Below are 17091 nucleotides of genomic sequence, written 5' to 3'. Positions count from 1 at the left end.
AAACAACACAAAAAGAACCAAAACAAACACCGAACTGTTAACCAACAGCTCTGGTTCAACTGTATCAGAATATTACAACATTTTAAGACAAAATCAAATTATTCTGCTGCAGCCTTTTGTTCAGTCAAACAGGCAGCAATGTCAAAAACAACAACGAAACTTCACAAGACAATCTATATCTCATGATACATGATAGCATTCTTCTCCCAGCAAAGCTTTATATCCTGACAGTGTGCGCAAACAAAGCAAAATGATATGAAACACGTCTTATGACTTCATAACAATACATTTAAAGTCACCGAAGCAGTGAAGTCAAAATCAACACAAAATAGCAAACATTAAAATCAAACATCCTCCACAATCTTATGTTCCAATTTATGTTTTTTACTGACACTGTACTCTGCAGTTTACCTTCATTTTGTACTTGTACTGTATCATATTGCTGTGCCATAAAAAAACTTCCCTATTATTTATTTCCCTTTAATACAGACGGAATATTTAAAGGTGAAATATTGCTTATCAAATCCATGTAATTTAAGTGTTTGTAATTTGAACTAAGCACCGTCAGATTCTGTCTTTATAAAGCCGTCTAAGTTTGAAAACATCGTTTTCAGTCTCACCAAACGGTGTATGAATAACACACCGATGTCTTGAGTCATTACATTATCACAGCGAGAAAGTCTGCGTACGGACTTGACCAAAAGTCAATGTTGACTTATTTTTAACTCACATAACATATGTTAGCTGATGATGTGATGATGACAGCCAACAGACTATTGTTACCACGTCCAAAAGTTGAATGCGCCGGACTAAGGACACCTGAAGGACACAAAATGTCTTTAATGGAGAGAAAACATGTTTTCAAATTTAAATGGCAAACTCTGTTTACTCTGGACCATAATGTCACAGAAGTAAATGTCAGTGGTGTGTTAATACTTGGTCATCTGTTTAAGACATAGTCATATTGATAATAATAATTACCTGAGCAAACCAGCCACCGGTTAGTTTTTACGAGAAGTTATGATGATATAAGGTTTGTAGAGAACATGTGTGACTGATATGACTGATATGTTTTCAAATCTATGAGATCAGAAATATTTAACATTTAATTCCTGAAACGGTAACTATGATTTGACCTGTTATTTTCAAGGTTATCTTTTTTATGCAACATCTACTGACATTTAAAAATCTGATTACTTCATATAATCTTATTCATTCAGGGTTGTTTTATAACAGAATTGACAGTCCATGTGCAAATGAAAGGATTTCTAGTGTTTCTCTGAAGCTGTTTCAGGGGGAAGTTCCCATCTTATCTCCTGCAAATTAAAAAGTTCAACATTGGCAAACTGATGAGTCCAACCCCAGTTTAACAGAACAGTCCAGAATAATCAGAATAATATTGCCTGACATTAAAAACTCACTTGTTGAGAAACCCGTTCGATCTACAGTCTGATCCACGACCACAGAGATACATAAGGTGCATTGTGGTAGTTGTGACAGACAGATAGTTAGCGCTGCTAATAGTCTGTGTGTGTGTGTGTGTGTGTGTGTGTGTGTGTGTGTGTGTGTAGGCTGGTCACTCCAGACCGAAGCCCTCGGCGTTGGAGATGGCGATGGTGAGTTTGTGTTTGAGCTCCTTCCTGGTTCGATACGGAGGCAGACAGATCTGATTAAAGCAGGTGTGAGAGATGGGCAGCCTGCACAGAGCAACACACAGAGATCAACAGAAAAAAACAGTCAGTGAAATCATACTTTTCACGTCTTGAAACATTTGCTGTCAAAATTAGTCTTAACCACATGTCTGAATTCATTTGCACCATTTCTATTTGTTAACATTCTACAGTTTGTAATATTTTGGGGACAGAAATGCACGTCCCCTTAAGGCGAGAGTCAGTGGTAGGCAAGTAGTGGTTATAGTTGAAGGGTATAGTAATTCTCCAGGGATGAATTTACGTCACTGTCATGTCCTCTGAAGTGAAGTAGATGTATGTAAAAGCACAGTAGTGGAGCAGCTTGTCCGTTCTCTGACCCAGTTTCATGGTGAAGTTCAACAGTGTGTCTTATCTCCTGCAGCTCAGTTCACACGCCGCTCTGTGACTACAGTCAGTTCAGAGCAGCCACAGAGATACAGAGCAGTGACCCTGTTAATACTTCCAACTGCAGTGTCTGTTAGTCACACACCTTCACATAGTTAAATCAGACAGAGAGGAGACAGACTGTTGAGTCAGGGAAGGCTGATGTGGTGACGTCATGAATTTTTGTCATTCTGCATTCTTTGGATTTTATGTGTCTGTGTTACATTAATTTTTTTGTGAGAGATCAGACTCCTCTCTCTCTGGTTGTGTTGGTTCAGTGGAGCCTGTCAGAAGCAAAGTCTGTGTGGTTGCGGAAAAATTTGCATCATTATGTAAATGTACATGTTCAACAGCTGGTGCCTTTTCAGTACACATAAAGTCAACGACCAAGCTGAGTTCTGGTCTCAGTTTTTGGAACCCACCAGTCAGTCGAAACCTCGATCTTGGAGATTTTGAAGTTGAGGTCGGCCATTCCTCCGACAGGAACGCGGTCGCTTCCAGTGGCGAAGTGGAGGAGCTTCTTCTGCAGCTCTAGAGGGAAGGCCAACACCACGTCCCAGAAACACCTGGAGCAGCACAAAAAACATCATTCAAGCATGAACAGAATGTGAGATGGATATTCTCAGCTGCAAGCAAGTCAGACCCATTTTTCACTCACACGTGTCAGACAGCAGAAATGCTTTCATTTTTATCTGTGCATCTAGCGTCAAGTGATGGGTGTTAATGTGAGCTGCAGCATTTATTTAGACTTCAAGTCAATTTTTCCAACAGTGTGTAAAAAAATGCGTGGCTGGAGCCAAGTAAAAAGGCACTGAAAATGTATTTTATCCGCATTTTGTAGCCTAAGAGGAGCAAAGTGTGCTTTGGTTTCATCCCACACACTCTCATTTCACTTCACCCAGCAGCTGGGAAGAATGACACTGGAATGTGGCCAAACTGTACATTTACTGCCACTAGAAAACCTAACTGCGAAACTTAAATCCTTCTGCTCTGATGGCCAACACCTGTCTGCTCTGCCCACCTCTGTGCACACACACACACACACACACACACACACACACACACACACACACACACACACACACACACACACACACACACATCACTGCTTATGCATCGTGTTGATGGAAAATAGATCAGGATTATTCACACAGATAGTCTGGCTGCTCATTTGCTGTCGCACGTTTTGAAATGCTCGGACAATACGGATCCATTATAGACAAACTCTTCAGTGTGGCCTTAACGCTGTCGTCATGACAGCATGATGCTGATGTGACGTTTGCAGTCTAGACAAGGGATTAATCTCACATTAACATCACTGTTTTAGCAGAGAAGGTTGCCTTTTCCAAATGGATTCCAGTTGGATTAAAGTATTTTGTGTTCAGGTTATGCGGTTTGGTCTCATAACAATGAATTTGGTTTACCTGCTACAGGTGATTTGGGAGTATTTTTTTTCCAAAAGACTTTATTCAAATAAGTTGAAATGAGCTGTAAGTCAAAAACTACTGAGCTAAAAGAAATTTTAAAAAGCATTGCTAGCACTTCTAGTAAAAACTGAAAAACCAATGATGACTGAGATGAATAAATTCCTATTTTGTTAGCTTTGCTGTCATTTCCACTATGCATCTGCATGGTCATATATCAGAGTGTTTGAGCTCCTCCAGTAACCAAATGAGATGCAGATTTCATTAGTCAACTGTAACTTGCTTAATTCTGAACCAATTTCTATTAAATTTGGTTTGGTGTAAACATGAGAAATTCTTCCTGATTATTATAAATTGTTAGAAAAAGTTCAGGATTACTTGCTGGAATTAAATTCAGTTACTGGAGGTGGTAACATACCCAGTGGAATCAGCTTTATGGCAAAACAAGAACCTTCTGAACAGCCATAATTTCCACTTAGACTTGCAGGCTCTGACCTTTGAATATGCAACATTGAGTGTAAATTATTCAGAATTTCAGATTTCAGAAATTTCAGAAGTTTCTCCAAAGATGTAGATTTATTATATTGTTCTAATGTCACCCGGTCACTTGTAATGCTTTAAATAAATAACAAAATGTTCTAATTAAAGAACAAAGTTGAAGTTTTCCTGAGATGCATAGAATAGTGTATTAAGTCAATGAGGAAACAATAACAGGGACAATAAGTCTGAACTTCTCAATTTCGACTGTACCACACAAAAAACTTTCTATGATGTAGATAAGAAAACTTTGACTGTAATATGCAAAAAACTTTATTCAAAACTTTGCAAACTGCAGTAGGTGCTTCACCATCTCTTGTCTGGTAGAGATCTGCACTCTACTGAGGGATCTCTTCGAGGTGTTACTGTGCTGTTAGGTTTGTTTTTACTTTGTCGGGCAGTTATGTGTCTCCTAGTGCCAGTAAGATGGCTTTGCTGCAAAAAGGCCTCAGTGTTACCAGGATGAGAGCTGAGCTGCAGTGCACAGTTTTGACTTAATTTAATCTTCAAACAAAGGGGCCTTTTAAAAACCTTGGCTAGATAATGAATACATTTGAAGACTGTACTGTGATAAAGAAGAAAAAAAAACTTTCCACAATAAGTTTGCATGCAAAGAGCTCCTACAGTGGGACTGAGAAATAAACAGGACGGACGGACAGACAGAGAGACAGACAGACAGAGAGACAGAGAGACAGATAGACAGTCTGTGAGGTTGTGTAACAGGCCTGCAGCTGCTTGTTGTCAGTTGTCAGCACCGTGCTGAGCAACATTATCTGTTGCTGACAAGTGCTGTCCTGTCTTACTCCCCTACTGCTGGAGACAAAGACTGAAGGACATCCGTGTGTGTGTGTGTGTGTGTGTGAGAGAGAGAGAGAGAGAGAGAGAGAGAGCTACTTCCTGTTATAGAATCAATGCCTTGCAAGCCTGCAGCTTAAACACACTGCAAACAATTAATCATTCATTACTGACTTTCGCATGAGTTTAAAAACAAACTGAGAGGAAACAAACGGGCCTGCAGTCAGCTGACTTTTCCTCCTGCACTGTGGGATCAGTCTGGTCGACACAAACATCAGATAAAGGTAAAAAAAATAAATAAATAAAAAATAAAAAAATAAAAACGTGTCTATTAAAAGGAAATGTGAGGTGGTTTGACTTGCTGCAAGACCAGTGATTGTGCATTAAGTGTGGGCAGAGTCGGTCAGTTGGAGTAAACAGGAAATACAGGCGTCTCACCGTACGGTGGCGTCTGTCTTGCTGTATCCTTCATACTGAGCAGCTTTCTGCAGAGCGCTCATGTCGAGCTCTGGACTCCCGCACACCAACATCTCCACCTCCTCTGGCCGCAGCAGCTGCACAAAACAACAGAAAAATAAAAATCAGCACATGCTCTTGACAGAATGACATGTGTAATGCAGATTTGGTGCATAATGTAACTCAAAATTACTCGGAGATTTTGAAATATACAAGAACAGCAAAGTTCTGACAAGCCTTTAACATGTCATTTAAGAAAATAAATGGACAAAGAAGATAGGATACATTTTACTGATCCCACAGCAGGGAAATGCACATGGAACAGCAGCTCAAAAAGCACAGGTAGAAAAGATCAAATAAAACATATAATTAAAGTATAAAAAAACATTCTAGACTAGTAAACGTGCTTCACAAATGACACAAAAACAAGGTCAGCCCTGTTCGCAATTTTATTTACATACATAAAAACAGCCAATAGTTGTTTTCATTATCTTACATAACTTTTTTTGTTATGTTATTCCATGGTGATCTTTTAAGTCATTATTGTTATGTAAAGTAACGTCTTGGTTATATAAAGAGATGTGAATAGGGGAGAACGGGTAAAGAGAACCACTCCCTGTATCCAGCTAACAATAATGTTACGTGCCAGTCAGGAAAAGAGCTTGTTTCTTGTTTTTCCCTCCTGTCTGCCCTTTCTCTCCCCCCTCCCCTCATTTGTCTCCAGGTGATAATGGTTTCATGGAGATTCACCTGTGAAGACATGGACAGGCTCCTCATTGGTCCCCTAAGCTTGGAGCTGTCCACTGGCTGACATGGGAGGGTCATCAGCTGATCGAGCTCACCTGGGCCTCTGAGCTTAAAAGCTGGGCCCTTTGTTCACTCTTTTGTTTGTGTTATGATCTGTGTTAGCTGTGTTGATAAATTATTCTTGTTTTTACACTAACCCCTTGTGTGGACTCCCTTTCTTGTTGCATTCTTTGAGCCGGTTTGTAACAATAAACAAAAGTAATAATGTGACCACAAATTCAGGAAGTGAAGTGGTGCCAAGTGAATTTATCTTGTTACTGTTATCAGCCTTGTATCCTAATTAAAATAGATGTTTCATTATTACATTTTAATTTATTCTAAGAAACAAAACAAGGCCAGAAACTGAGCAGGATTGTTCTGTCAAAATGGAAAGTGTGGATAAAACATGCTAAGGTTGTCATGATACCAGAATTAATATTAGAATATAAAATGTTAATCGATACCTCTTTCTATAAGATGGCAAAAAGAAAAAAAAAACATTCTAGGCACACGAAATAGGATGATTTTTTTCCCCTTTTTTTAAGTAACAACCTGCACACAGTGCTGGTACAGAAACACTGTTTGTTTTGGCTGAACTGAACTGAGGTCTGGAATGACAACTTATTTCAAAAGTATCAAAAGCACTGAACCTGTAATAAAAGAATTGATCTATTAGTGTTGTACTGTTCTTAAGCAGTCAGTGGCTCAATTTACCTCAAAAAGTATCTCTCTTCTAATAATCTACAGAGAAGATGGCATGAGAACATGAAGGTAAGTGTCAGACAGGAAGTCCATTGATCTGTTGTTGCTATACCTTCAGTGCCATCTGTCTATCATGTGTTTTGTTGCAAAACAAAGGAAAGGAGAAGTTCATGTTCATGAGTTATGACACACTTGCAAAAGCCCATCATCATCTGGATGATAATAAAAATCTTGCAGACCAGTTTCATGAACTTTCTCCTTTAAAATGCAGAGAACTCAGCGAGCTATGATGTATTCATATTCCTGAAAACTGGACTAAGCATCTGTGATCATTTTGTGGCACAGGACTATTTTTGAAGGATTGTTGTTCTAAATCCATCAGAATTAGATTTCCATGGCTGCATAGTAACTCCTAATTGAAATAAATATGCTTTTATTTTGCAGTAAAATCATCAAATGTTAAAAAGTGTCTCAGGTTTCCCCATTCTCCCAAAAATAGCATCAAAAGGAGTTCACTGAAAATGTGATGTATCATAATGTAAGCCTACATGTGTTGTGATGGATGACACATCAGCCTTTCAGTAGAATTTCCACTTAAACACAACAGACGAACGCAACAGCCGTTTCCGCTGCTCGAATGGTGTAACGGCACCATGCAAAAGCAAAACAGCCAATAAATGAAAAAGAGAAACAGGAAGTCGTGCATCATCACGAAAGCTGCTAACAGAAAATGTGTCAAAAAGTGAACTTCCAGGAATGAAAATATGACACATTTACAACCATCTATAAGTGAAATGACAGCACAGATTTTTTAAGCCAACAGCAGTTTACACAAACACGATTTACAGTTTAATGTCAGACCGGTTGAGCAGGTTTGACCACTGGAGGAATGTGACTCTGCAGGTCACAAATGTAGGTCACAGACGCCTATAGCTTTTAAAATAAAACACTGTGTGCCCAGTAGCTTCTTTAACAATAGTTTAAAAACACAATAAAAGTAGTAAAAGTAGCTGTCAACACTGTAATGACCTAACAGCCCAAAACTCCCAAAACTGTGTCAACTTTACACTGTGTGGTTATGACAAACACACACATCAAACCACACACACGCCCACAAGTTAACCACAGGATGCCTCATCACATCCGGACACGTCAGACAATGTGGACGTGACTGAGGGACTGAAAAACGTTTTTATGTTAAATAGGTCAAGTTGACGCACAGATGAGTGAGGCAGGTGTATTTTTATTAGTACCTAGTAATGTGATCACTTCTGTGCATGTGTGTGTGAGATCGAGGGACCTTGTCTGGAGTTAATCTCTCACACTGCTGGATCGATCAGCCTAGGGTTTTTTTGTGTGTGTGTACATTCTTGACTGTATTCTGAAGGACCTCTGTGATTCACACTTTTGGAAAAACCTTAAAAAAAACTTTTTTTTTTTCCTGACAGCTGTAGCCACAGACATTCTCATTCATGTGAACTCAATATCTCAGTAACACCTCGAGGGAATTTATTCAAACAGGCAGTGGTGACATTGCAGTAGGTGCTTCACTATCTGTTGCCTGGCGGGGATCTGCACGCTACTCAGTGACCTCAGCTAGTTCTTGACTGAATAAATTAATTAAATGTTTTTCACTGACTTTTTTCTGAAGAAAGTTTTTCCTCTGCCCTCAGCAAGAATACAAATATTATGACCATTTTTTACACACTGTGCCTGTGTAAGTTAAACATCTTAGCTTAATTACCACCTGGGTTGTAATATATTGAATTGCAAACAAGATTTTAATGTTTTTTAGTGATTTTTTTAAACATGGCATGTGTGTGCATTTTTGTGTCAGTAGCTGTGTTTTCATCCTGATATCGATATTGCAAATCTTCATCGAATTTTTAGCAAATCACAAGACAAGCAGATAAGCAGTGGGTGGTGCAAATTTTCCTGTCAGAAAACCATTACAACATTGCTGAAGAAGATGACGCAGTTAGATTATGTAATTAAAAGAGCACCGGTCAAACCTCAAGTAGTGAAAAGTGTAAGAAAAGTGAAAAGTGCTGGACGCACCGTCGCAGACCACCCCCAGGAGGAGTGGAGGACAGTGGGCATGAGAGTCATGCTAATTCGGCTTGGACTTCAGGCTGATCCTGGCTGATGACTTGTCAGGAAAATGAAACTGATGAAATGAGACTCTGAACAAACAACAGGAAATCAGAGCAGTGCAGATATCTTACAGAGATCTGCTCCTTTAAATAATTATCTCTATACATGTGTGCATGTGTGTGTAGCATGAAGGAAAGAATTACAACCCAGTTCTGTTATGCAACACTGTTGTATGATGATAATAAATGCTCTTCATGAAATCTTTGAAGTGTGTCTTCAAGCATTACTCAGATGTTAAAAAAACACTGAAAGAGAGCTGCTATTGCGTATTATTACAGGAACACAGAGAACTTTAAATAAAAATATGATACAAATATCTGCCTGGCAACAAGGCCAGGAGTTGGTTCTTATCTGCACAGCTGAGATTTGTCCTCACTGTCTCAGGCCCTACAGCTTAGATCAGCCTGTCCCTCCTCTGACCCAGATTCAGGGTTATGGCTGATAAACCGTGGTCTAACCGTCTGTCCGTCTTATCTGCAGTCAGTCTGTCACACTGAGTTACTTCACCATGTGTTCACTGCAGAGCACATCAGATGTATGACTGCCAACAAAACACCACAAAAAGAACTTTCACACACACACACACAGTTCACTGTGAACTTGACTGTGGTGACCCCTGACCTTAAACCATTGACTGTGTGAGCCTGGATCCAAGAGGTCAGAGGTCAAAGGTTACACATAACACACAGCACCTGCATGGTGTAACACGCCTCCACAGCGTCACAGGAACCTTTTAGAAAATTTCACTCTTTGTCCACTTGTTGCATCTTTTGCAAGATTTCCCAGCAGCAGCTAATAAGAGTTCTACTTTCTTTTTGTGTTAAATGTGCTCAGGTCCCTACCCACAGTTATTATTTACATTTACCTTAAATATAAATTATTTATTTTTTCAAGGTTCTCCTACTCCACAATACAAAAACTCTTTTCTAAAAAATAAGGAAGACAGAAACAATAAAAAACATAAAAAAAAAACATTTTTAAGAACTTTATATAAAATATTATTTTAGATGGGTGGAAAACTAAATGAAAAACCAACATAAAGTGTCTCAGTAAGGTGTTGAGTCACCGTGTGCCTCCAAAACAGCTTCAGTACTCGTTGGAAGATAGAAAATATTCCCTCAGTTGGTGTTCTGATGACTGCGGTGGACACTGTTGTCCAACACGTCAGTCCAAAAACACCCAAGGCTGTTCAGCTGGGTTAAGATCTGATGATGACATATGATTCACATCATTTTCACACATATATTAAGTGGTCTTCCATCCCCTGTATGGTTGAGCGATTTGAATCCATCACCAGTTGTTTTTTTGGCTGATTTTTTTGGGGGATGATATTTGTCATTTTATTTTGCTAATGTAATGATCTGCAGTGTGACAGCTGCTGCTCGGCTGTGCGCTCCCTTCCAGCGGCCCTGGACACACCCACTCAGCCAGATGATGAGTGTGCTGAGCTGGGTGAGGAGTGAGAGGTAAACAGCCTGCGGAGTCAGACTGTTTGCGCTCTTTTCACATGGTGAATTAATAATTTAATTCAACCAAACAAAAGTTGGTGGTTGTTGAAAGAGCAGACAGTGATTTTTTCTGTAGAGTTTGAATGAAGTTTGTTTTACGAGACAATTATCTCATCTTAGTTTGGTAAAAGAGGGAAACTTGAATTCAGTTGAATTTCTCTGTTTGAAAAGGAAAGTAGTCTCAAGAGGACGGGAGGAAATGGGAGGGGGATGAAGATATCACCAATCGCCGATGGATGACCTGATGATGGTCGGGTGAAAAACACATCACTCAACCCTAATTTGTATTGAGTTGAAGTGACCCTTCAATCTAAGAGGGCAAATGGGCCCAAACCATGTGAGCAAAATGCTCAGAGGATGACAGAACCACCGGATCTCCTCACTGTAGGTCTGTAAAAACAAACAGCTTGCTGCTGCTGTCATGCTAAACGGTGAACTTATTATTTTGTTATTTTCATTCTTCAAAAGTCTCCAGAATGCAAGAAACAAAGAAACTCAATTTTTATGGTGGAGAAGCCCCCGACCTTTGAAATCCTCCCTGCTTTTGAGGTCTCAAGGTTAGTAACTGTGCAGTAACGGTAACTGCTCAATAAAATGGTCAATAGTTTCATTTAAATGCAAACCACCATGAAAGCACATAACGAGTACGCCCTGGCTCATAAAGTCATATCCCTTGATAATGGAGCATCTTACAAGTGACACACAAGCAGCGGATCATTTAACTGTTGTTCATCTGCATCACTGACATGTGACACAACAACAGGAACCAGCCTCAAGTGCATTCAAGGACCTGCAGGTTTTGGCACTAAGGCGTTGTTTTCATTTTCCAGTGCAGAAAGTTGCTGCTTGCTGTAGACTAATGAACTCTCAAATGTGCTTTCATCTTTGTAACAAGGGGATGATGCACGGCAACCGTACCATAATATCTCTCTCTAGGTAACTGTCAACAGACTGTTCTTGCAGTCACGGCCTGATCACTTCCTGCACCGACATTCTCAGTCACCTGAGGAGATGTTCCTCTGTTTTTCTTTACATATCATGCCGATGCACAACCTTACACCAGCGAGCACAATTTTCAACCTTATTTATTTATGTCTTTCCTATATATCTAAATGCAAACGTCACTGAAGAAGTAAAAAAAATATACACCTTATCATACCACAATATTCAGAAACAATATTCAAGTTAAAAAAAAACTGTGCAAAAATTCACTTGTAGGTTGGATGTATGTTGTGGATTTCTCTTCTGTGTATATTTGGGTCCCTTTAGGGGTCTTTGAACCTCTTCAGGGTCCTCAGAGTTCAACAAACAACAACAGGATCAGATGCGAGTCAGCAGTTCTTTATCAGGGAGTTGAACTAACATTTGACGAAGGAGGAGGGCAAACAGAATTCACTGCCTGAGCTGGATTCATGGGCAAATGGAGAGGAATAAGAAGAAAGAAAAAGTTCAATTCCAAAATGTGTCTCGTCTATCACTTCATCTTAGAATACAACCGTGACTTCAGATTTCCCTTCACTTCTGCTGAACAGGATGTGACACACCAGGGTGTGTGTAAACCAACTAAATTTAACATTTACATTTCATCCTGAAAAGGGCTGCGCCTATTAGTGTCAGCTGATTTTGATACCTCCGGTTTCTTTCTTCTTAAGAATTTTGACATTCAGTCAGCGGAAACATATCTGCTCTGAGTTGCTGTGACGTTTCTTCATCCTTAAATCGATAAAATACCCAGAAACAAAAATGACTTCACCAGGAAGTCAGGGTGTTGGACAGGAAATAATGCTGGTTTACAGAGGTTCGATCAAATGATGAATCATCTGATGTACTGTAAATGATATCCTCCCCTATACTCACAGCCTGGGTCAGTCTATCTGCACACCAGAAATAAAAAATAATAATACTCTTAATAAATAGTCTTACAGTATAGAACAGTTACATTGATACCGGCCATGCTGATGTGCTGGTCAGGCTGCATTTTGTGTACATTTTTGGACTTTAAACATCAAACTTTCCAACCACAGCAGTTTCAGTCCGGTGCTGCTCTCTCCATATGGAGAGCCAGGTTTTCCATGTTACGTGTGTTGTTTGTGATGTTGTCCTGGACGGAGCTTACTCCTGAATGAACACCACTGAATTTACTTATTGAAAGTTATTGCCGGTGACAGTCACCCTACTCGTCACTGCATCCTGTTTTTCTGTTCGAACGACACTCTTGACATCAATGTAAATGAGGGCACTGAGTCAGTAACTCCTCAAGATGAAATGAAAGCTGAATAAATGAATGAATGCCAGGTAGTGTATGATTACCTTGAGCTTCCTGTTTGCTAAAAGGACAGGAGGTCTGTCCAAATAAATTCTTACATTTCATTTTTTTTTAAAATAACCAAGTAAACAAACTAAAAAATATCTGTTTGTGCGCTCCCAAACACCCTCTCTCCATCACATATTATTTAATAAGTGCACATCTGTGTCCACAGCTGTCTGTGCGCACATCTGTTTGGCAGTAATCCAGCCTTTGTGCGGGTTTAAAGTTATTAAATGAATAAATAGTTCTATAACATTTTGTTTCTAATGTGTTTTTATAAAGTTACTTACTTTCTCTTCATTATCATTAATATTTTGAAGCACAAAATGTGAGTTTGCTTTTATGCATACTGGTTTATGAGTGATCTGGAGCGCTCTCAAATTTTGTTGTTATCTAAGAACAAATGGGAAACATGAAAATTTTGTGGTGAATGCCACAAAAGTTGTTTGCACACAGTTTGTTCATACAAAGACTTCATGCATGAGGCCTGTTTGTTTGTGTGGCTGCAAAGACTGACTAATGGAAAGTTTGCAGGTAATATTTGTGCAACCAACAAGCGAGTCTCCACTGTTTTCATTAACCCTCAACACATGCACACACACACACCGTGAACTCACCATGAGTGCATCAGAGGCACACACACTGTGGAAGCCATGGTAGAAGGCAGCAAACTGTTTATAAATGGATTTATTCAGCAGGAAGTCGACGTAGAGCTGGACGTACTCTGCGGAGACAGAAGGAACACAACGGTGTGATGTTCAATATTCCATTACAAACTCTCTCACAATTACCCTCCAGTCACAGAGGGATGCTGGCACAGAGCTGGACCAGGAGCTGCTGGATGGAAAATCAGGTTTAATGAGAGAAATAAAGTTGGTGTTCTCAGCTTGACTTCATCTTTTTAAAAAGAACAAGGAGCTTTAGAATAGAGGAGGTTTCTGTGTTTCTGCTCGCATGAACTTCAACAGCACAAGATGAGGATTTAAACTGTTTGGTTGGTAAAAACATAAGAAGTACCCTGCTTATATTTTCACTGTCTCTGCCTAAAGAGTTTCCACAAAAAGGGCGGTTGAAGGGGCCTTTGTGTCTTGACTTTACTTCCTGTCTTTGGTGAAATATATTAAAAGAGGGCAGGAAAAAAACAGTGTCTGATTAGTCAAATCACAAAGGGCAAAAGGAGGACAAAGAGAGGAAGTAAAGTCAAGACACACGAGGGATGATCAGGATTACAAAATAAAACAGGAAATAGCTGAGAAACCCCCAAACCATGACAGTAAATCACAGTATCCCTATAAATCCAATGATTTTCATGCTAAAACTGCTGTGGCCATCACCACCACACTCATGAACATGCATGGTTATCTGCTGCTGGATTTGCTGATTTTACTGATATCTGATGGCTTTGAATTACACACACACCATTTGAGTTGCAAAAATTACTCAATCATAATCAATAATTAAATTAATTGCCAGCTATTTTGATAATCAACCTTCAGTGTTTGGCTGGTGGTTGTTTGCACGATCTGCTCTTTACCGCACTGTCAGGATCTAATCATTGTTTTCGCTTCATGTCAATCTGATTAAGCAGCAGGATGCAGGTTGATGCAGAAGAAACACAAACAACCTTCACACCTGCATCCTGCTGGTTTCTGCAGCAACCAGCATCCTGCTGCTTCATCAAACTGTGACAACCTCAGAGTCATTCGCTGCTAAAATAAAACAAAAACAAAAACTAACCCTTCCTGTTCTGCTTGGTGACGGGAATTTTGTCGCCTCCAGGCTTCAGGTTGTAGGATTTGACCACGCCCATTTCTTCCTGAAACACCTGCAACATACAGAAAGTATCACGTCACATAAGTGATTCAACAACGGAGTCATGTCATACTCACTCATCTGCTTCTATTTTTAATAGAAATACTGTTTTCATTCACTTTCTTGTGAGAGCTGAATTAAAAGATCGACAGCAGTGCTTGTCAGTTTTATATGTCAGTTTGTTCCAAATATATATTTTAAAGTGTATTTTAAACATTGCGTAGCTTCCTACACAGAACACATGCTCTTCGTCATCCAATACAGTGAGCACCTCATACAACCTTCAAATAATCTGAACTATCCCTTTAATGTAGGATCAAATGTAGTACTGTAGTATTACTAATGGAAGATCAGATGTGGTATTGTAGTATAATTAATGTAGGGTTAAATGGAGCGCTGTAGTATTATTGTTGAAAGATTAAACAAACAAGATATAATTTGTTTGAGCTTAGCGTAGAAGTACAGGTATGAGTCATCTAACTGTTTGCTTTCTGCAGGATTAACAAGTTAAACAAGTTAAATTTAAGACTTTTTAAGACCTTTTTAAGACCACTGTAAATGCAATTTAATGCAAAAAAGTACAAGCACCCCTGGTTTTTGCTTCAACGTTGGTTTTGTTTTGTAGTTGTCACAATGTGATCAGTACAGTTCTTTGTATCGTATTTAAGACATATTATGGCTTATGATTCAGGTAATTGTATTTTTATACTTTCAAAGAGCTAATTATGACCATTATGAATGCAATTTAAGATCTCTTTCACACACATACATACATGCATGCAAGAACATGCACAGTTTGCATTAGTGGTTATTTGTTTTGTAGTTGTTACACTGTGAGCAAGAGCAAGACTAAAGTTAAATCCAACTTAAATTAATCTAATTCACCTGTAAAAATTGTATTAACACCATTTTAAATAATTTAATTTCATTTACTTATTGAATTTTAGACTTTTAAATCATGTCAATCACTGTAAAAAGGGGAATAAGCCCAAAATGTTGACCTACTATCAGGACACTCTGTGTCAACATCATATGTGGTATATAAATAAACTGTGGCTTTATGGTTAGAATTAAGTTTAGGTTAGGTTAGGAGGATGAATTATGTCAGTGAGGACTCCTGCACCTACAGCAGGATAAACTTATATGTGTGCGGACTTATAATAGAGTGATATAAATACAGTAAAAGAGAGACATAGTGATGTACAAACAGAGAGAAAAACTGGGGAGTCATGCAGAGTGACAGCTAAATAAGACAGACAGAGAGACATCCAGCGTGCCGGAGGTCAGTGGGTTTGACTGTCCCACAGTGGTGTGACTGTGACGAGCCTATAGCTCTCAGTCAGCTCACACTGTGGGGTAAAATGACACCTTCACTCAGGTCTTTACATAACGTTTTCTCTCACGTATGTTCTGGCTCCGTATATAACCCCTGCTGCACTATAAAGTATTCATTATATCTGTGACAGCGCCGAGTGGCACAGAGCAGGAAACATACTGATGTCATGTTATGTAACACTTAAAACACTTTAAAAGACGAACTTTTAAAGGATTACCGTGGATCACTGAAGCAGCCTTTATGGCTTATAATGCAATTTACAACTACAAATGTGTTTTCTCATAACTTTAAAGCCTCAGGCTGGCCTTGTTGTTAGTTAGCAACCAAAAAGTATTACAAATTAGTTTTAATCCAAATGCAAAATGCTGTCATTGAAGGTATTATTCATTTTCTGGGAATACTTGTACATTTATTATAAAAATAAAGCAATTAGTTCCATGAAATAAGATCAAAAAATGCCATGCACCAAAGCCTCTGTGCTCCTGCAGGCTTAATCTGCTCCTGTGAGTCTGAGCCAACTGAAGCTGTTCTGGATGGTTTGTTTGTCCAGACTTCTTTGACACAAGCAGTAATTTTACCTCAAAGAAATTATTATCAATATCAAATCAATATCGTAACTGAATGCTATATATTGAGAATATTTTCACCACTTTGCTTTACCATCAGACAGCTTTTTCTGACAGGCAAGATAAAGCCATGAAAATGTTCTAAACATATTATGCTTATGCTGAGATAGAGTTTTTTTTTGTTTGTTTTGTTGCTGACATGCATGCAGAACAATTTAAAGTTTTCCTCATTTTTTTTTCTTTCAGGCAATTTACATCTTTAACTGTATCACATTTTACTTCCAGGTCTTCCTGTTTTAGCTGATTCACACGGCTTAAATTTTAACTGTTTTTATTTATTACAGAGGTTTTGATTTATTCTTAAATTTTGTGTTGTGTTTTTTACTTCTTGCTGCCACTTTTATGCAGGTTTCTCATTGATGTTTTTGTGTCCAGGAGCTTTTATTTTATTGTTTTACTCAACAACAGTGTAAATGAGGTCTCTACTTCAACATATTTCAGAGTTAAATAAAGGTGGAATAAATCAAACTTGATCTGTCTCACCCACACAATGTTGTTGCTAAACTTTGATATCATACATGCATTTTTACTATTTATATTTTTACTATTTTTCTAGAGGCTTCAAAATCATT

At 38.7% G+C, this 17091-nt stretch overlaps 1 protein-coding gene across 2 annotated transcripts in view; it reads right to left on the bottom strand.

The window, feature by feature from the left end:
• Positions 1-1395: 1395 nt before the first annotated feature.
• Positions 1396-17091, bottom strand: part of hectd2 (HECT domain containing 2) — a 69008-nt gene continuing 53312 nt past the window's right edge. Inside the window, exons 18-22 of one of the 2 annotated variants that reach the window (XM_084736289.1) lie at positions 14483-14570; positions 13363-13469; positions 5270-5385; positions 2498-2641; positions 1396-1697 (exon numbers count right to left, since the gene is read on the bottom strand). In XM_084736289.1, coding sequence (XP_084592415.1) covers positions 1577-1697; positions 2498-2641; positions 5270-5385; positions 13363-13469; positions 14483-14570 — 576 coding nt within the window. In that variant the 3' untranslated portion in view covers positions 1396-1576. Of the gene's footprint in view, positions 1698-2497; positions 2642-5269; positions 5386-13362; positions 13580-14482; positions 14571-17091 lie in introns of those variants that run through there. The other variant, XM_084736288.1, reaches the window with a different exon arrangement.

Source organism: Lutjanus erythropterus, chromosome 14, assembly GCF_056507025.1.
Source record: "Lutjanus erythropterus isolate fLutEry1 chromosome 14, fLutEry1.hap2, whole genome shotgun sequence".
In the NCBI taxonomy this organism is placed as follows: Eukaryota; Metazoa; Chordata; class Actinopteri; order Lutjaniformes; family Lutjanidae; genus Lutjanus; species Lutjanus erythropterus.
The sequence above is the reverse complement of the archived record's forward strand: the minus strand, read 5'-3'. Positions and strand labels throughout refer to the sequence as shown.